The following is a 22,459-nucleotide window of genomic DNA, read 5'->3' on the forward strand; positions in this document are numbered from 1 at the left end:
ACGCCCCAGCAGCACGCCCGCTGTCTTGGGGTTATATTTGACTCCGATCTTTCCTTCACTCCCCACATTCGTTCACTTGCTCGTTCTTGTCACTTCCACCTCAAAAACATCTCAAGAATTCGACCTTTTTTTACCGTTGACTCTGCAAAAACTCTTACTGTTGCTCTAATTCATTCTCGCCTGGATTATTGTAACTCTTTACTAATTGGTCTCCCTGTTACTAAACTCTCCCCTCTCCAATCCATTCTGAATGCCGCAGCCAGGATCATTTTCCTCTGCAACCGCTTCACTGATGCCTCTGCTCTGTGCCAGTCATTGCACTGGTTGCCCATCCGTTACAGAATCCAACATAAACGTATCACTCTCACTCACAAAGCTTTCCACGGTTCCGCACCACCCTACATCTCCTCCCTCATCTCTGTCTATCACCCCACCGGTGCCCTCCACTCTGCTAATGACTTAAGACTGACATCCTCAACAATTCGAACCTCCCACTCCCGTCTTCAAGATTTCTCACGAGCTGCGCCTATGCTCTGGAACACACTACCAAGAGCAATCCAATTAATTCCCAACATCCACACCTTTAAGCGGGCCCTAAAAACGCATTTCTTTAGACTAGCCTATCACCTCACTTCCCTGATCTAATCTAGTCCCTTTCTGCCCTTCAAAAAACTTACTTCCAGTTCTCATCTCCTGTACCTGTATAAATTCTCACCAACGGGTCCATGCAGCTGCTTTTGAATACCCTATTAACTCGATGGCTGGACCATATATGACAAGCTTTTCTCCCCCCATTCACTTTTTGTGCCTCCCCTATTTCCTCATAGACTGTAGCTTACGAGCGCGGCCCTCACTCCTCCTGGTATCTTAATTTTGTTATTTTGTATTGTCTCATTGTCTGTACATGTCCCCTCTTAATTGTAAAGCGCTGCGGAATATATTGGCGCTATAGAAATAAGACAACTTTTTATTATTATTATTATTATTTGTGGTATCATAAATAAGAGTGCATTAGGCACTTTAAATGTGTTGATGGAGCCATTCATGGGCTTTTCCACTGTTTTATGTATTCCAACTATTATGAAATAAAGCAACTTGGCATGTTCAAGAGCCGGATCCTTATGTTTATTTGGATTGAGTTGTTTAGAGCCATGGCGGGGCCGGATCCTGGACTCCATAGCAGGGCTGGATTATAGACTCCATGGCAGGGTTGGATCCTGGACTCCATGGCGGGGCTGGATCTGGAACTCCATGGCTGGGTTGGATCCTGGACTCCATGGCGGAGCTGGATCCGGAACTCCATAGCGAAGGGGAAATGGATACTGTAGTGAGCTGAATATTCTTTTTGTAACCAATCAGTGACCCGTGATCACATTTCGGCTGCACTGATGGGTGCCACACCTCTATGTCAGCACATAATAAAACCCCCTGTAAGAGTTTGACTGTGGAATTTAAAAAGGTTAACAATCGCGGATGAAGCTTTGATCCACCTTGTTAGCAACAGGTCCTGAATGTAACACACAGCCATTGTCTTCCAGCTAGGGAGCGAGCTCACCACGTGATCCTGTTATATACATCCGCTTACGACATGCATCATACATGTATGGCGGATATCATGAAGGAGTTAAATTATAGAAATAAAAAATGCTCCTTAATGTTAAAATTTACTTTAGCTGCAAATAAAAAAGCATGTGCACATGACCAAAGTATATCCACAATACCTTAGAGAAAGTAAAAAATAAATAAGACACACTGTTCTTGGGAACGATCAAACTGACAGATATCCTGATGGATTGCCAGTATTAGAGGTCATCATATTATTGTCGTACTGGAGAACAATGTTTATTCTGGCAACCTTGGAAAGTGTAGTGTGCCATTGCAAATGTGAAGGAACCCATGGGGGATTCACATTTTTTTCATGGGCCAGTCCAAGCCTGGATCCAGGTATCTAAATAACACACGCGAAGAGCTCCAAATCCTATAGATGTACAGCAATACAAAAGCATGAGACCAAAATGAATTAAAAACAAAAAATAAAAATGTTGCTTGATGTTAGAAATTTATTTTAAGTGTCTGAAGAGAAACAAACAATTAAGACCTAGTTCACAGAACCAAAATGTACCCTCTTAAAATTCCTGTGTAGATAGGTATGGGAAAGTACCTTGGGTTCGCCGACCAGGAAGGGAATGGAAACCCCGTGTCAAACCTTCCACTGGTCCCTGGCTCCTCTGACCACCCTAGATAGATTTCGTAACTATGAACCAAGCAGAACACCTGGCCCTGGCTGAACCTGAACTGGTCCCTAGGTAGGAAGCGGATGGGAAGAGTACTTAAGGAGGCTTTACACGCAACGATATCGCTAACGAGATGTTGTTGGGGTCACGGAATTCGTGACGCACATCCGGCCTCGTTAGCGACGTTGTTGCGTGTGAAACGTACGAACGACCGCTAACGATCAAAATTACTCACCCAATCGCAAATATCGTTGCTGTTGCAGGATGCAGGTTTTTCGTCGTTCCTGAGGCAGCACACATGTGACACCCCAGGAACGAGGAACAACATCGTACCTGCGTCCTCCGGCAACAAGGTGGGCATGTCTTTCTTTTGGCTGCTCTCCGCCCCTCCGCTTCTATTGGACGGCTGCCGTGTGATGCCGCACGAACCGCCCTCTTAGAAAGGGGGCGGTTCGCCGGCCACAGCGACGTTGCTAGGCAGGTAAGTATGTGTGATGGGGACTAACGATATTGTGCATCACAGGCAGCGATTTGCCCATGACGCACAACGAACGGGGGTGGGTGAGATCAGTAGCGACAACGCTCGCAATGTCTCTGCATGTAAAGTGGCCTTTAGTCAAACAAACTAAGCTCTAAAGTAGACACAGGGAGCACTAACCTGGGGAAGTGAATGATTAACATATCTCCAAGAAGCCTCAGCGAGAGAAACAGCAACAACAACGTTTCTTCAAATAATTACATGCCGAATGCTTGAATCCAAGGCTGTCTAGAAATATAACTCTATCACCGGAAAATATGGGTATTTAAGGACACAAGGGGAAGTAATGATAATTAGCTGCTGAAAGGTCAGGATATCTGTAGGGTCCTAAAAGGAAAGGAATTAACTCCAAACAGAGAAGACACAAAGGATACCATTTACACCACAGCAGGAAGCATAGAATATCAGGGAGAAGTTTGTTCAGCTAAATGCTGTGACTTTCTAAAGCTTGACACCACATGACTGTCTGTCAATCGTGACACATCCATGACAGTACCCTGCATTCTGCAAGTGGTCTACGGACACTCCAGACTAGCCTTATCTGGATAGTAAGCATGAAATGAATGAACCAACCTTTTGGATATAACAACCATACTGGTGGCCCAGTTCTGTCCTTCCACCTCCATCATTGAGGACGCTGGGACTCTTATCATCCAGATTATCCAGCAATAGCTGTCCCATCCCCAGTCCCTGCTGCTGTTTCCCTGAGCCTCTGCACGCCTCACAGGCCTCTTTTTTCTTAAAGACCCAGCATGCCCTGATCCAGAAGTTACCTCTCTGCTTGTTGAGAGGCTGCAAGTATTTAAGGCACCTTTCCCTTAAGGGAAGTGCCTGGGCAATGCATTGCTAATGTTGGAAGTTCTCAGGTCCCATTGTGCTGAAGCTGCTATCATTGTGCTGTATTCTGCTGCTGATTCTTGTCTGTGTTAGTGTATTACCAGTGCACTGTTAATGCTGCTGCAGCCATCCACATCGGGCGGCTATCACGATATTTCCTGCTGCAAGTATCCACGTCAGCCAAAATCCACAATACCCGATACTGCAAGTATCCTCGGCTACTGCTACCTCATCCATCCATCAATCCATATGGCCAAATCTATGACACCAGCATCTACTGCTGTGGTCAGAACCAAAGACTATATTTTATCTATGGTGCCAGGAATTTGTCAACAATATTTTCCAAGATCTGCTCTACATGTTTGGTGGTATGCCTGAATGACATTCTCATGTTCTCATCAGACCTGCGTACACATAGAAGGAATGTTCGTCAGGTGCTGTAGAGTCTAAGGGAGAATCGTTTCTATGCCAAATACAAGAAGTGTCTCTTTGAGCATTCCTCTCTGCATTTCTTAAGGCCGCTTTACACGCTGCGACATCGCTACCATTTGCTGGCGATGTCGAGCGCGATAGCACCCGCCCCCGTCGTATGGCCGATATGTGGTGATCGCTGCAGTAGCGATCATTATCGCTACAGCAGCATCACACGCACATACCTGCTCTGCGACAATGCTGTGACCGGCGAACCGCCTCCTTTCTAAGGGGGCGATTCGTTCATTATCACAGCAACGTCACAGCAGCGTTACTGAGCCGCCGCCCAATAGAAAAGGAGGGGCGGAGATGAGCGGGACGTAACATCCCGCCCACCTCCTTCCTTCCTCATTGCCGGCGGCTGCAGGTAAGGTGAGGTTTCTTGTTCCTGCGGTGTCACACATAGTGATGTGTGCTGCTGCAGGAACGACGAACAACATCGTACATGCAGCAGCAACGATAATTGAGAATAGGGGGGCATGTCACCAATTAGCGATTTTGAATGTTTTTGCGACAATTCAAAATCGCTCATAGGTGTCACACGCAACGACATCGCTAACGCGGCCGGATGTGTGTCACATATTCCGGGACCCCAACGACATCGCTTTAGCGATGTCATAGTGTGTAAAGCGGCCTTATGGCTACATTACCTTAGATACCGGCCTGAGGATTGACACAGACAAGCGGTTAGCGGTACTAAAGTGGCCTTGTCCCAGTTTTAAAGCAAACCAGTGGTTCCTCGGTTTTGCCAATTATTTTATGTACCAACCAAAAGGTTGGTACATAAAATGAGAATAATGGGGATAGGGGAAAATATGTGTAACTGGGTGATAGGCTCAGTGATAGGAAACAAAGGGTGGTTATTAATGGTTCGTACTCGGACTGGGTCTCAGTTCATAGTGGGGTACCACAGGGGTCAGTATTGGGCCCACTTCTTTTCAACATATTTATAAATGACCTTGTTGGGGGCATGCGGAGTAGAATTTCAATATTTGCAGATGATACTAAACTCTGCAGGGTAATCAATACAGAGGAGGATAATTTTATATTACAGGGAGATTTATGTAAATTGGAGGATTGGGCTGAGAAGTGGCAATTGAAGTTTAATGTAGATAAATGTAAGTCATGCACTTGGGTAGAGGAAATAACATTTATGATTATGTACTTAATTGTAGAACACTGGGTAAAACAGACACAGAAAAAGACTTGGGTGTATGGGTGGATGGTAAACTTCACTTTAGTGGCCAGTGTCAGGCAACTGCTGCCAGGGCTAATAAAATAATGGGATGTATTAAAAGAGGTAGAAGTGTTCATGAAAAAAATATAGTTCTACCTCTGTACAAGTCACTAGTGCGACCGCACTTATATACTGTGTACAATTCTGGTCACCGATATACAAGAAGGACATAGCTGAACTGGAGAGGGTGCAGAGAAGAGCGACCAAGATTATTAGAGGAATGGGTGGGCTGCTATACCAAGACAGGTTATTAAACTTGGGGTTATTTAGTTTGGAAAAAAAAAGGCTTAGGGGGGATTTAATCACAATGTATAAATATATGAGGGGACGGTACAGAGACCTTTCCAAAGATCTTTTTACACCTAGGCCTGCGACTGGAACACGGGGGCATCCGCTACGTCTTGAGGAAAGAAGGTTTAATCATAATCACAGACGAGGATTCTTTACTGTACGAGCAGTGAGACTATGGAACTCTCTGCCGCATGATGTTGTAATGAGTGAATCACTACTAACATTTAAGCAGAGCCTGGATGCCTTTCTTGAAAAATTTAATATTACCAGTTATGTATATTAGATTTTATGACATGGTATTGATCCAGAGAACTAGTCTCATTGCCGGATGTGGACGAAGGAAGGACATTTTTTCCCCATTGGAACTTGTTTGCCACATTGGGGTTTTTTTGCCTTCCTCTGGATCAACATGTTAGGCTACAGGTTGAACTAGATGGACTTAAGCCAGCATTACACCTTACAATTAGGTATGCGATCTCGTATGCGATGTGACACGCCCAGGTCGCATATGCGATTAAATGAGATTGCACGTAGGTCGTTCATTTGCTGTCACACGTGCGTTAGTAGTCTATGTTAAATTGATCAATTTTGTGTGCGATCCTTTAGATCATGTGTTCTGTGACGTATGCATTGGGCACCTTTTTTTTTTTTTTTATTTATTGACTTGCCAAGCGTGTGTAATGTGTAGGGATGCGTTTTTACTATGTCATCTGCCATTCAGCTCTGCTACATGGCCGCTGACAGCAGCCACAGACAGCCATGTAGCAGAGCTGAATGGCAGATGACAGCAGACACAGACAGAGCCGCACTGTCAGAATGAACTCGGGTGAACTTCACCCGACTTCATTGTCATGCTGCGGCTCTGTCTGTGCCGCGTCCTGATTAGCGGTCACCTGTGAAGGGCTCACCGGTGACCGCTAAACTCCTGAGTAAGTGAATTGAGCAGCCCTCTCTCATATACTCACCAATCCCCGATCCCCGGCGCTGCACGGCATTCACACTGCTCCGGCGGCTTTTACTGTTTTGAAAAAGCCGGCTGCCCATTAAACAATCTCGTATTCCCTGCTTTCCCCGCCCACCGGCGCCTATGATTGGTTACAGTGAGACACGCCCCCACGCTGAGTGACAGGTGTCACACTGCACCCAATCACAGCAGCCGGTGGGCGTGTCTATACTGTGTAGTGAAATAATTAAATAATTAAAAAAAACGGCGTGCGGTCCCCCCCAATTTTAAAACCAGCCAGATAAAGCCATACGGCTGAAGGCTGGTATTCTCAGGATGGGGAGCCCCACGTTAAGGGGAGCCCCCCAGCCTAACAATATCAGCCAACAGCCGCCCAGAATTGCCGCATACATTAGATGCGACAGTTCTGGGACTGTACCCGGCTCTTCCCGATTTGCCCTGGTGCGTTGGCAAATCGGGGTAATAAGGAGTTATTGGCAGCCCATAGCTGCCAATAAGTCCTAGATTAATCATGTCAGGCGTCTATGAGACACCTTCCATGATTAATCTGTAAGTTACAGTAAATAAAAACACACACACCCGAAAAAATCCTTTATTAGAAATAAAAAACACAAACATATACCCTGGTTCACCACTTTAATCAGCCCCAAAAAGCCCTCCTTGTCCGGCGTAATCCAGGATGATGCAGCGTCGCTTCCAGCGCTGCTGCATGGAGGTGACCGGAGCTGCAGCACACACAGCCGCTCCGGTCACCTCCACACAGCTAATGAAGACAGCCGCGCGATCAGCTGATCTGTCTCTGAGGTTACCCGCTGTCACTGGATCCAGCGGTGGCCGCGGGTAACCTCAGTGACAGATCAGCTGATCGCGCGGCTGTCTTCATTAGCTGCGTGGAGGTGACCGGAGCGGCGGTGTCTTCTGCAGCTCCGGTCACCTCCATGCAGCAGCGCTGGAAGTGACGCTGCATCATCCTGGATTACGCCGGACAAGGAGGGCTTTTTGGGGCTGATTAAAGTGGTGAACCAGGGTATATGTTTGTGTTTTTTATTTCTAATAAAGGATTTTTTCGGGTGTGTGTGTTTTTATTTACTGTAACTTACAGATTAATCATGGAAGGTGTCTCATAGACGCCTGACATGATTAATCTAGGACTTATTGGCAGCTATGGGCTGCCAATAACTCCTTATTACCCCGATTTGCCAACGCACCAGGGCAAATCGGGAAGAGCTGGGTACAGTCCCAGAACTGTCGCATATAATGTATGCGGCAATTCTGGGCGGCTGTTGGCTGATATTGTTAGGCTGGGGGGCTCCCCATAACGTGGAGCTCCCCATCCTGAGAATACCAGCCTTCAGCCGTATGGCTTTATCTGGCTGGTTTTAAAATTGGGGGGGACCGCACGCCTTTTTTTTAATTATTTAATTATTTATTTCACTACACAGTATAGACACGCCCACCAGCTGCTGTGATTGGGTGCAGTGTGACACCTGTCACTCAGCGTGGGGGGCGTGTCTCACTGTAACCAATCATAGGCGCCGGTGGGCGGGGAAAGCAGGGAATACGAGATTGTTTAATGGGCGGCCGGCTTTTTCAAAACAGTAAAAGCCGCCGGAGCAGTGTGAACGCCGTGCAGAGCCGGGCCGGAGATCGGGGATCGGTGAGTATATGAGAGAGGGGGTAAGGGGGATAGACTGACATGGACAGAGAGTGAGGGACAGAGATAGTGACGGACTGACAGAGATTAGTGAATTACAGACATTGTGAGGCGCTTCAGAACGCAGCTTTTCAGCTGTGCTCTGAAGCGGACCTTTTTTAAGCTGCGGTGCAGAGCGCACATAGCATCAGACATCAAAATCGTATGAGGGATGTCACACGTTTCAATTGACTAGGTTCATACAACAAAACGTTCAATGTATGAGGAATAAACGACGTGTATGCGATCACCGTATTTTCCTTCATTCTTGATTGCACGTAGGTTTCACACACAAATACGTCACGAACGATGCCGGATGTGCGTCACTTACAACTTGACCCCGACGACGGATTGAAAGATCTATTGAAGCGTGTAAACCAGGCTTTAGAGTCTCCCTTCAACCTTAAAAACTATGATACTATGATACTATGATTATAGGTCGTTCATACTGCAGTTCTCGTCCCTGGTTCTTCCCATCTCTGCTTTAACCTGTAAAAGGGCAAATCTGAAAGTGTGGACCCCATAATCAGAAGACACCTTTACATCCCTCAATCAGGCCTTCTCTTTGGCTCTGGCACTGCATAGACTAGAGGCAAGTAGTTTATTGTGGAAGTGGATGCTTCATCCTGTGGTGCCTTTGCGGTCCTCACACAGGAATTGGCTATGGGTAAGACTGTAACTTGTGGATTCTATTCCATGGCCTTCTCTTTGGCTGGGTGCAACTACCAGATTGGCAACAAAGAATTGCTTGTGATCAAATTGGCATTGGAGGCAGGGCAATGCCTTCAGGAGGGTGCAGTGCCTCTAGTCATCTATCTCACTGACCACAGAAACCTGGCCTATCTCCAGTTGGCTCAGGGGTTGAATCTGTGCAAAGTGCGGAGGTCGCTGTTCTCCACCCACTTCGACTTTGTTCTGCATTTCTACTCGGCTGAGAAGAACATCAAGGCCGATGCACTGTCACAGCCACTTCTGTCAGCCGGCCAGGAGGAGCCTCAGCACATTGTTAAGCCTGCTGTTATATCACCACCGGAGTCTGCTCCAGCGACTTCTACTCCAATCGCCAGGCGATGCAGAGATCCGGCCGTGGATGGTGCTGGTGATGGATAGGAGTCGATGCCAGCAGCGCCGGTGGGCACAGGCTCCGCTCATCCACTGGGCTGGGTTTCCTTGGGATCTGCAGTACCACTGGCTGACTATAGATGGCGTGTGTCTTCCAGCTGAAGTTACCATCATTCAGCTACAGCCAATGGGAAGACACCACACCCTTCTAATTCTCCTCCTGTCTGCGGACCACTGCCAGAGATAGTTCTGATATTCTGGCTTCTTGTTCTGCCCTGTTCTGTTTTTGTGATTCTGGTGTTCTGACTTCTGCTTGTTTCCTGACTACCCTTCTGCCTGCTGTTTTTGTAGCTCGCTGCCCTATCCGGATTGACCTCTGCTACGTTTTCTGATTATGACCTTGCCTACCGATTCTGTCCCTGTTCTGCAATTCCTGGTTTGATCCTGCCTGACGACTACTCTCTCGGACTGCTACCTTCCACAGGTAGTGATCTCCAGGGCCCTGGCATTACACCTGCCAGGATGGTGATGGTGGCTCCTATAGACATGCCCCACGTGCCTCCCAATAAGATGTTCATTGCTATAGAAGACAGGAAGCAAGTTCTTAAGTGGGGTCATTCCTCCAAGCTGGCCAGTCATGCTGGACAAAAAAATACCCTGCAGCTGATCTATTGGCTTTTTTTTTATGCAGTTATCTAGACAGTACATTTTCTACTCCACAAATTCTCTGTGTTGCCAATCCACTAAAGGATTATGTTTCACCAACCAGTGTAGACCCAGTACAATAGGAGTGGGAAGGCCTTCAAGGACATAATAGGATTTTACTTCATAATGCAGGGGTCCTACCCTCAGTCTAATATCATGTATAATCTGTGTCAGGCATCCCTGAGTAAGCGGCACTGATTTGATGGCATAGATATAAGTGGTTTTAGTTAACATACTGCATGTATGCCCATGAGTTCTTACGAACAGAGCATCCACCATGCATACTCCTTCTAAACTATCAAAAATTCAGAAATGTTCACATTCCTGCTCTGTAGAACTATCTCTGCTGTAAGGACAAACTGAGAAATACATGTGGAAGATACACACATCCTGATTGTCCACTTCCACACCCCCAGGTGTCAGTCGAGTTCCAGATGTTCCTTTTTGCTTCAGAACTCAGGGTCAGACTCCAATAAATTCCCCTTTTTATCATAAAATAACCTTTTTTGCAGATCTCAGTGGAAATATGCGAAGAGGTGGCCATACAAGCTGCATGGACTCCTCCAAACCCATGAGTGATGGTCACCCTCACATTGCCCTCCCCACAATGGAGTGCTGCCCAGAGATAGAGTCTCCAAAAAAAGTGGTCTAACCATTCAATCTCGGGATAATTTATCCACACTTATAGTCAAAGATATGGCAGCCTCCAATTACTCAGGGGTTTCATAAATCACCAAGGCATTCTTGAACCTTTCTGAAAGTTCCTGACAAAATTGGCTTCTAAGAGCCGGGTCATTGCAATTCGTGTCAGCTTCCCATTTATGAGATTCTGATCAATAAGTATCTGGTGTCCACTACCCTTGCTAGAGGTGACGCATCCTGGCATCAGCCAAGGAGACTCGGTCAGTATCATCATAGACCTATTCCCCAACCAGAGTCAACCAGAGCCATGTGTCAAAGAGAAAGAACAGGATTGTGGATCCCCCTGTAAAAGTGAGATCACCATCACCACTCACTGTTTTTCATCTTTAGTCGAGTAAAGCCGAAGCCTAAAGTACAATTTACAGTATTCTTTGAACATCAAAAACATGTCTCTAACCCTACGAAACTGTCTGTGAGAGCAATCTTGGGCTCAGACTTGACCTGCTTATCTGCAAAATCCTAAAAATAAGGAGTCTTCGACTGCTGTTGCTGCTAAACTGCTGACTAAAGGTCAGATCCTGAAGCTGCTCAGACAGGACAGTAATGGGATCCAATAAAAAAAACACCACACCAACAACAACAACAGAAAAAGTGACCGTTGTTTTTATTATATGGCTAGTGATACTGTCACGCTATGTATGAGAAAGTACCAAGCGTAGGGAGACCAGGAAGGGAAGGTGGAGATGGTGACCTCTGACCAAACATTCCACTCACTCATGAATTCCCTAACCACACTAGGTTCTGCACCTATGGGCCGAGCTAGATACCTGGTCCTGGCTGACCCTGAGTTGGGCCCTAGGTAGGGAAAAGCTGAAATGAGCGGTTAACCAGCCCCACAAAGCTTTAAAGAGAACACAGGGAGCACAAACAAGTTGAACTAAATGAGTAACTTATTTCCAAAGAAGAGAGGAATAGCAACAACAACATTTCTTCATATTAATACAAGCTAATTGTTTGCATCCAAGGCATGTATAGGAATATAACTATCACCAGCAAACACTAAGGGGAAATGTGGGTTAAAGGGAAATGGATGATGATTAGCAGCTGAAAGGTGAGGATATCTGCAGGGTCCTAAAAGAAAAGAGAATAACCCCAAGCAGAGAAGACACATATAATACTGTTTACGCCACACAATGAAGAAAAGAATTTCACGGAGAAGTTTGTGTGGCCATATCCTTCAACGTTCTACAGCTGGACACCACATGACTGTTTGTCAACCGTGACACTAAAGGTGGTGTCACACATAGTGACGCAGCAGCGATCACGACCAGCGATTTGACCTTATCAGGATCGCTGCTGCGTCGTTACATGGTCACTGGTGAGCTGTCAAACAGGCAGATCTCACCAGCAACCAGTGACCAGCCCCCAGCCAGCAGCAACGCGTGTAAGCGTAAATAAAGGTAAATATCGGGTAACCAAGGAAAGCACTTCTCTGGGTTACACGATATTTACCTTAGTTACTAGCGTCCGCCGCTCTCACGCTGCCAGTGCCGGCTCCCTGTTCCCTGCACTCCTAGCCAGAGTACACATCGGGTTAATTACCCGATGTGTACTCCAGCTATGTGTGCAGGGAGCAGGGAGCCGGCACTGGCAGCGTGAGAGCACACTGCTTAGCGCTGGCTCCCTGCACTCCTAGCCAGAGTACACATTGGGTTAATTACCCGATGTGTACTCCAGCAACGTATGCAGGGAGCCGGCACTGGCAGCGTAAGAACGGCGGGCGCTAGTAACTAATGTAAATATTGGGTAACCAAGGAAAGGGCTTTTTGGTTACCCGATGTTTACCGTGGTTACAGCTTACCGCAGACTGCCAGACGCCGGCTCCCTGCTCCCTGCTTGCTTCAGTTCGTCGCTCTCTCGCTGTCACACACAGCGATGTGTGCTTCACAGCGGGAGAGCAACGTCAAAAAAATGAAGCAGGACATTCAGCAACGACCGGCGACCTCACAGCATCGGCCAGGTCGTTGCTGGATGTCACACACAGCGACAGCGACGTCGCTGCTACGTCACAGAAAATGGTGACTTAGCAGCGATGTCGTTGTCGTCGTCGCTATGTGTGTCACCACCTTAAGAGAAAGTAAATACAGTCTCCTGAGATAGCTATTGCACAAAAACAAACAAGACAAAGTGTTCTTCTCCTTTTGGCCAAATCAAATTGACCTATATTCTGATCGATTCATAGTATTTTAGATCATCAGGGCATTGTCATATGGAAGAATATTTATTCTGGCAAACTTGGAAGGTGTGGTGTGCCATTGTAGATGTTATGGGACTGATCTCATCCATCCCGTGATACTTTTTCAAAGAGTATAAATATATGATCCCTGTGTGCAGACAACATGACAAGTTGAAGAGAATCTGAGAAGCCGCCCATTCATCCACAATGAAGAACCTGGTGGCTTTGCTTTGCATGATGTCTGCTCTTGTCCTCTCAGGTAAGACAATTCTAGTTTTGTTACTCAGCATTCACAAACTTTATTGTAATTTTTCTTTATGATTTTTGCCCGTGTACACAAATATATTAGGGATGAGCGAGTAGTGAAATACTCGGACTTGCAATACTCGTAACAAGTAGTTCCTAATACTTTGGTACTCGTTACGAGTAGCGAGTACAATGCAAGTCAATGGGAAATGCGAGTAATTGTCTGCTGGACCCTACAAAGTGGTCTGGGGGCTGAGTAAAAGGCTGAAATAGATGCATGATTGTTTAAAAGCCGGGAGGTAAAAGGTTGCTTACTTTTTTTAACAATCAGCTGATACACGCTCCCGCCCAAGTCCTTCTCTCCCTGGTGCTGCGCTTCCCGCTGCCCTGTGCTTCTGCAGTCAGGTCCTTATTCACTACAGTCAATAAGGACCTGACTGGTCCGAAACGCGTTACATCGAACAACGCTGGTTCATTTTAACCATTTTAACATTTCAAGGTCCTAGAGTGGCCTAGCCAGTCTCCAGACCTGAATCCAATAGAAAATCCTTGGAATGAGGGAAATTCAATGCTGTATAGAGACAGCCCCGAAACCTCAACGATCTAGTAAAGATCTGTAAGGAGCAGTGCTCCAAACTCCCTGCTGCAGTGTGGGAAATTGGGTGTAGAACAACAGGAAATGTCTGACCTCTGTAATTGCAAACAAAGATGTATGTACCAAATATTGAGCTCCTTTTATCTATTATTTCAAACACTTATTTCATGCAATGAAAAGCAAATTAATTCTTTAAAAATCATTCAATGGGATTTTTAGAATTTTATTCTGTATGTGCCGCCCCCGTGCCAGTAGCCGAGATGCTCGGATTCGGGTTTTCAGAGGCTCGAGGGTCTCCGGACCTGGGGGTCATGCGGCCACCCAAATGAAGGGGGTTATTTACAAGGGGGGTTATAAAGTTTCTGACGTAACCCGTGGTATGTGGTAATTAGGAGTACCACCACTGCAGTTGGGAGTACCCGGGGATGATGGAATGGGGCAGCCATTTGTTAGGACCCTCCACGAGTAGGGGGGAAATACCCCGGGGCTTGGTGATGGTGGTGGGGGAGTGCCGTTCGATGCAAGGGGGTCACTCAGTTTATTAAGCTGACACCGACAACTGGTCAAACAAATCTCTGGACACCGCTGCCGCTGAGGGGAGCTTAGTTCGGGTCCCATCCCCAATGGTGCTGCCTGGTGATTCATGACCTGCCTCCTGGCACTAAGTTTACTTCTTTGGTGGTCCCGGTAGTGTGAAATTTGCCACGTCCCGCTCCCCACTATGGCTAAGTGAGGGAGCTTGCTCTCAGGGCTCACCCTTGGGATTTTCTGGACCATTTTGAATTGGAAAGTTATATCCCCCACGTTGCGCTAATGCCCCGATTTTGGAGAAGATGGGAACAGCTCTTGAAGACTCAGTTCTCCTCGGGTAAATTATCGGATTGCCTGAACTTACTCCCCGACCTAGGGTCCATGTACCCAGTCATGCCTTGGTCCCAGCCAGGTGATGGTGCAAGGCCGCCGACTGTCCTCCTCGACAGATACATGCCCCTTGTCACGATCCCCTGCGACCGTGGGTCCAGCTCCTCTAGCCCCAGACCACCGTCTGCCACCTAGATTGCTTCCCAGGAGTCCTGCTCCTGACCACCTCTCACTTTCACTTCTCAGACCCAACTCTCCTTCTGACACTCCTCACCTCCCCACTTCAACCCCCCAGGTGGGCGACTCTATTCCACTCAAGCCGTCCACTGGTGTGTTTGGTGGCTGTGGTGCAGAGTGTATCTAGGGTTTGATTAGCTGATGTAGGCAACACCATGTAGTTAGGGACCCTAAACCAAGAAGGAGGTGGATACTGCACGGGAGGGAAGATTGTGCAATACCCTGTGATGACCCGATAATCCAAAGGTCTCCCACTGTATGTAACAGGTGAAGTGGACCTACGACAAAAATTACGAACCTCTCCAATCCTTGTAGGTGGAAAAACCTGCAAAATTGTCAGTGCATCAAATACTTATATTCCCCACTGTACAAAAATAATTTGAATAGCCAAATGAGAATTCAGTTGAAAAGTGGATGTAGGCTAAAAGCCTTAAATGTGAATTTCGTGGAACAAGGACAAAGTGGAAAAAACATAATCTTACGAAAAGATGAGTCAAGAATTCAAGTCACTATAGGTTTACAGTCACAATGAATAATATTCGTGTCGCCTTGGTTATGAAATATATGACTTTATTTATAACAAAAAATTAGTATTTTCACCTTAATTCCCCCTTTTTTAATGTCAACAAAAAGTGCCACTGGATTGTCCCCTTTATTTTACAGCTTTGTCCTATAAATGTTACTCTAGTTTATGTCGTAAGTCTACAACATGTGATGGGTCTGAGGATGAATGCTTTGGAGATCGATGTATGACTATGTCCCAGCACCTATATCTTGGTGAGGGTAAGTAGTACTATTTTCGTTTCCTTTTACCAAACTACAGTATCCCTCTTGCATTTCTCGTTTAGTAATGTTGATTTACTTACTTTGTAGATGGAAGAGATATTAAGTCAATATTGAAAGGTTGCGCCAACGAAACTGTGTGTAGAATGAAAGGTTCATCAAACGCAAAAAACTTCACATTTCGAAATTACGTGAAATGCTGCGATGGGAATTTATGCAACACTGATGACTATGACAGTAAGTGTCACAATGTTAATAATTGGAACATTTTATTGACGACCAAAGTCCATAAGAACTTAAATAGTTATATAGGTTAGAGCACTGGAGGTGAGATGAGAATGTTTCTTGACAATCTACTTAAAATTTTAATTAAAACAATTATTGTTGTGTTCCTCCAGTTCCTGAAGAAGATCCAACACCAAATGGTGTAAAATGTCCATCTGCCTACTGTACCGGTACTGTAGAGGAATGTGAGAGTAACGAGGAGATGGACTGCACTGGATCCATGGATCATTGTTTTGACTATCGAGAGCATGTGGTAGATGCAGGTGAACAAATCTATGTTTTATACAAGGGATCTGTCATCAAATTTTAAAAAAGACACTATTCACTGTATTAAACAAATCTATTAGCCCTAAAAAGGCTGGTGTACTTACTTTGAAACTCATCTACTTTGAAATGTTAGAATGGCAGTATAATCCTCTCTGAAAAATGCTGTCTGAATTTGAACTGAAGTTCAATTTAAAGGGAACGAATCACTTGGATTTTTGTATATAACCTAAAGCCAGTGCTATACTGGCACTATCAGGCTGATTCTATACATACAGGGCTATACTGGCACTATCAGGCTGAGTTTATACATACAGTGCTATACTGGCACTATCAGGCTGATTCTATACATACAGTGCTATACTAGCACTATCAGGCTGATTCTATACATACAGTGCTATACTGGCACTATCAGGCTGATTCTATACATACAGTGCTATACTGGCACTATCAGGCTGATTCTATACATACAGTGCTATACTGGCACTATCAGGCTGAGTCTATACATACAGTGCTATACTGGCACTATCAGGCTGATTCTATACATCCATTGCTATACTGGCGCTATCAGGCTGAGTCTATACATACAGTGCTATACTGGCACTATCAGGCTGATTCTATACATACAGTGCTATACTGGTGCTATCAGGCTGATTCTATACATACAGTGCTATACTGGCACTATCAGGCTGATTCTATACATACAGTGCTATACTGGCGCTATCAGGCTGAGTCTATACATACAGTGCTATACTGGCACTATCAGGCTGATTCTATACATGCAGTGCTATACTGGCACTATCAGGCTGATTCTCTACATACCTTTAGTGGTCAGCTCAGATGTTTAGGTTTTGAAATCCAAGAAAGTAAAGTTTATAAAACCGGCGGCTACGAGAGTGACAGCAGCTGAGGATTAGATAATATCTGGGGGGGATTCATAATTTTCCCCTCCTCCTGTTAGAATTAGCATACGTATTATACAATCAATGTAACTTTTCACTTCCAGAACCTGTGCTGAGGCCATACCCATGTGACCAGAAGGGGCAGGGCTTCAGCCAACAGAAAAGTGTGGTTTCCTGATATCAGCTTTGTTGGCTGTGACCCCGCCCCTTCTGGTCACATGGGTATGACCTCACCACAGATCCTGGAAGGGAAAAGTTACATCGATTGTATAAGGCTGCTTTCACACATCAGTTTTTTGGCATCAGGCAAGATCCGGTAAAAAAACTGATGCGATGGATCAGGTGAAAAAACGGATCTGTCGCATCAGTTTTTTCCATGCGTTACTTCCATTTTTTTTACAGATCCGTTGTGATGCTGAGCATGCTCCGTTTAAAAAAACGGATCCTATGGCCGGACCGGGTTTTTACCGCATTACGACATTGTGATCCGGCGTCCATAGGGTTTCATTGTTAAACACGCCGCATGGAGCCAGATATGGCGTGATACGTTTTTTTACCGGAGACAAAAAACGCTACAAGCAGCATTCCATCCGGCCGCCGGATCATCTATTTACGTTGGATCCGGCAAAAGCCGGATACAACGCAAGGCCATGCGGCACAATCCGGCCATCTACAAGTAATACAAGTAATTTCCCCCATATAATACAAGTCTATGGGGGAAAGAACGGATCCAGCGGCAACGCCGGATCCGTTCTTTCCGTTTTTTACAGGATTGTGCCTGACGGCAAAAAATGGATGTGTGAAACTAGCCTAATACTTATGCTAATTCTTACAGGGGGAGGGGATAACTATGAATCCCCCCAGATATTATCTGATCCTCAAGAAGCGGTATATATGCAATAGTCACTGGTAGATAGCTGTACCCCAGGTATTACAGTTGTTTCCATACTTCAGTGTCTGTCCGAACGGTACGCCTGCTCTGCATATCCAGATAGTTGCAATATGCAGAGACCGTGCCCTCCCTTGTGTGTCTGACCTCCATGCATTCACAGTGTGGCTTTGCGTCTCAGAACACCATGGTCATTGTACCTGGAGTTTCTACTGGGGATATCTGCCGGACGACTTGCCCATTATCTTAGGCCACTGAGGTCGGTCTGCCTATATTGAGAAAGCCAACTGCACCAAGATATAAAAATTGATGAAACTGATATATGTTCGGATTTGATGAAATCCTTGGTTCTTCTTCCCCTGATGAACCCCTAAGACAAAGTATAGGGGGGAAACGCGTCGGGATTTGGATTGTTATCAGTGACCCCAGCAGATAAGTTCCCTGCTGGGATTATTTGTTATTTATATACATTATCGGTATATTGGTACCTAATATTATCTTTTCTAACTGTGCATAAACTTACATATGTACAGTGATAATTGGCTACTACTGCATGAGGAGCATACTTAAAGAACTATGTATGGATTCCCAAATTTGATGCAAAAATATATTATACAGTAGTTAATCTTGCTTTTCCTTCCCATTTTTAAGGATCAGCTGCATTAGGGTTACCAATCTGTCTAGGTAACCATATGTGATAATGACCTATTGACTATTCTGCACTTCCACTCTTGGTGGTGGGTTTTCTTGCGACTTGCGGGTCGTAGGGACAGCTCAGGGACAGCCGACGAGGAGCGGGGGGTACCCAATACCTTAAGGTGCACCTCTGCTGGTAAGTAGCTAAAAGGGAGGGAGAGACCATCCCCTATATATCCCTAAGGACAATAGGCTACTCACACGTCCAACTACAAGATTTTGAGCTATGCTACCCAGGGCTTACCTATTATTGTTGAGATAACTAGTGCCCCTTTCCTCACATGCTGGTTTGTACCCCCCTTTTTGTCCTCCCACTCACTTCACGTGACCAGTAAACTACTTTTTGATAATATAAGAGTTATTATGCTCTGTATGTTTTGAGCATTTTTAATATTTTACCTAATAAATATTGATTTTAGGAGTTATTTTTCTGTTTTGGTTTTGCTAGATAGCTGTACCCCAGATATTACAGTTGTTTCCATACTTCAGTGTCTGTCCGAACGGTACGCCTGCTCTGCATATCCAGATAGTTGCAATATGCAGAGACCGTGCCCTCCCTTGTGTGTCTGACCTCCATGCATTCACAGTGTGTCGGCCAGCTGAGGCTAAATTGGTGTGTAGCAGAGATGAAACGGTGCACCAAGCTCCCATGCCAGGTGGCTGGTGTGAGTTACCTGGTTGTCGGTCACCGTCCGCTGGGCTTGCTGCAGAGTATCACTCTGTTCCCTGTCTGCATTGGATTGCAGCACGTATGAGCAGCAGTTCACTAACATCGTCCACAGACTGTGATTCTATTCCATGTGAGTGAACAGACAGGTAAGCTCTTTTATCGAAGATCTTCCTGGGGCACAGGTTCACAGGTTCTCCTGGGAGTCTACCGATAGATCGGATTAAGTTTCTGGATGAGTCATACAGTTATGTCCTTCCCACAGATAATTAGTGAATGGCTTCTGGGCTTGAATCCAACGCGCGTTTTGTTAGCAATTGCGGCCCCCTTCCTCAATGAACTCTGGAGCTCTGTTTATATACGGTCACAATATAAGTTTACTAGTCCTTTCTTAGCCAGGTAATTTTCTATTTTGTGTAAATTTTTGTTTATATCCTCTTCTACCAAGAGCCATTTTTTTTCTACTTTTTCATCAACTAAAAGTGAACAAATTTAGCACAAGGTATTTTTCCCTACCAGTTTCAAAATAACCACAAATTTTCAACAGGTCTAAGAGATCTGTTAATATCCGGTCATAATATTTGTCTACCAGTCTCTTATCATCCTCTTCCAAGAGCCATTTTATTCTAATTTTTCAAGCCATTTTTTTCAAGTCAAGATTATGGGTTTGAATCCGACGCGTGTTTCGGATCAAATGTGGCCCCCTTCCTCAAAGAACTCTGGAGTTCTGTTTATATACAGTCATGATATTAGTATACTAGTCTCTTATCTTCTTCCAAGAGCCATTTATTTCAACTTTTTCAAGCCTTTTTCTTCCGAGTCAAGATTATAGGCTTGATCTGACGCGCGTTTTGGATCGAATGTGGCCCCCTTCCTCAAAGAACTCTGAAGTTCTGTTTATTCTGTTTACATACGGTCACAATATTAGTTTACTACTCTTTTCTTAACCAGATGATTTTCTATTTTGTGTGCTTTTGTTTTTGTATCCCCTTCTTTCAAGAGCCATTTTTTTTCTACGTTTTCATCAACTAAAAGTTAATAGATTTAGCCCAACATATTTTTCCCTACCAGTTTCAAAATAACCACAAATTTTCAACAGGTCTAAGAGATGTGTTAATATCTGGTCATAATATTAGTCTACCAGTCTCTTATCAACGAGATTAATTTTTATTTTGTGTGCTTTTTTTTTTCTCTTCCTCCAAGAGCCATTTTTTTCAACTTTTTCGAGCCATTTTTTTCGAGTCAAGATTATGGGCTTAAATCCGACGCGCGTTTCGAATCAAATGTGGCCCCCTTCCTCAAAGAACTCCGGAGTTCTGTTTATATACGGTCACAATATTAGTTTACTAATCCTTTCTTAGCCAGGTAATTTTCTATTTTGTGTGCTTTTGTATCCCCTTCTTCCAAGAGCCATTGTTTTTCCTACTTTTTCATCAACTAAAAGTAAACAGATTTAGCACAACATATTTTTCCCTACCAGGAACATAATTTAGTTTGAAGAATTCCCCCATCAAAATCCATAAAAAAAATACGTTAACTGGACAAAATATTCCAATAACAATGCGTATACGTATTAAGGAACAAATGGATAAGCAGAGACCACCCACCGATAAGTAGAGTATTATAATTTTATTTGAACATACTTTACTTAAAGATATAAATACAATAATGAGAGGTCAATAAGGAGGTTATCAAGATAAAAAAAAATAATATTGTGGTCACAGTAATCACTTGGATTACATCAGTAAATAAATAATTTTATAAACATATAACAATGGTGATATTTATGTACTCAGGAACACATGATTAGATGGATATCCAAAAGTCTACATGATATTTTTTTGTCCTAAAATTATTACCAACAATTACTTTATATATAAAGAGGTATTATTGAATGATAAATAAAGTGCAAGTGCTATTTCCTTGTAAGCTAAAAAGTGGACAAGTAAATCAAGAATGAAATGTACAAATAATGAAAAGTGCAGTATATACAGCACCTATGAAGATTTTGAATAAATATATTAGTAACCATTAGGTATCAAATAAATTGCATGTTCTAACTCCATGTAAAATAGTCACATGTAATAAACAGTAAATGGGATTATTTTGGATCATTATAAAGCGCAGCACTTACACATGTTGGCAGTAAATTCTGTATCTCTCTTCCAATCCCGATGTGTGTTTCGCATGCAGCTTTCTCTAGAGGAAGATACTTGTGGTGTCCTATTTCATACATATATATATATATATATATATATATATATATATATATATACATATACATATATACATACATATACATATATACATACATACATACACACACACACACACACACACACACACACACACACATACATATAAATAAAAAAAAAGCCCTCCATTAATCACCAGTTGAATGGTGGATGCATGCTCCAGTACCACCCCCATCACTTAGTATCTGCATCTGTGTCGCCCAGGGTTATGAGGTACTCGGTCCTGGGCAGTGTACAACTGGGGAAATGTCACTTTGGTAGCCGTTGCCCCGTTCCGTGCCCAGGGTGCTTTTTGAAAAGGGGATATATTCACAGGGGATTAGATTAATGTTCACACGTGACGCAACTTGCGGTTTGCAGCTAAGTATATGGAGCCGCCGCTGGACAATGTCCACTATTGGGGCTGGTGTTAATGGCAGCCTGGATGTTAGACCCTCCACATGCAGTGCCAGGCCCCAGAGGGTAGGTGATGTGACAGGTGTCAGAAGAAGGTAGTCCCCACAAGGGGTTTAGTGCAACTGGTTCTTTACTCACTTTCTGGTGGTAACTGGTTACCCGAGGCTGGCTGGTTTCACCTCCAGGTCTCCTTCTTCCCAGTGCCAGTGTAGTAATCTGGTGCCTTCTTCTCCTGCACCTGTCTCTGGTTAGTGGTTCCCGGCGGCGTAGAGCAACTGGGGGTCCCTGTCCGGTGGATTTTCCACTGCTGTCCGTTTTACAGTAGTGTGCCCAGTGGGGTTGGAGTCTCTGGTTTGTGCCCAGCTCTCTCTTTGCTACTGAGTCTCAGATTTTTATGGTCAATGAGGTCTTTGATGGTCACCTCGCTGTACAGGTGTTATCAGGCCTGCCTGGACCTTCATGCCTGACCTAGG

General features: G+C 44.7%; 1 protein-coding gene across 1 annotated transcript in view; it reads left to right on the top strand.

The window, feature by feature from the left end:
• Positions 1–13,085: 13,085 nt before the first annotated feature.
• LOC142256530 (phospholipase A2 inhibitor and Ly6/PLAUR domain-containing protein-like) overlaps positions 13,086–22,459 on the top strand; it is an 11,838-nt gene continuing 2,464 nt past the window's right edge. The window contains exons 1-4 of the mRNA XM_075328280.1: positions 13,086–13,169; positions 15,513–15,632; positions 15,723–15,869; positions 16,031–16,180. Coding sequence (XP_075184395.1) covers positions 13,118–13,169; positions 15,513–15,632; positions 15,723–15,869; positions 16,031–16,180 — 469 coding nt within the window. The 5' untranslated portion in view covers positions 13,086–13,117. The remainder of the gene's footprint in view (positions 13,170–15,512; positions 15,633–15,722; positions 15,870–16,030; positions 16,181–22,459) is intronic.

The sequence above is a fragment of the Anomaloglossus baeobatrachus genome, chromosome 11 (assembly GCF_048569485.1).
Source record: "Anomaloglossus baeobatrachus isolate aAnoBae1 chromosome 11, aAnoBae1.hap1, whole genome shotgun sequence".
Taxonomy (NCBI): Eukaryota; Metazoa; Chordata; class Amphibia; order Anura; family Aromobatidae; genus Anomaloglossus; species Anomaloglossus baeobatrachus.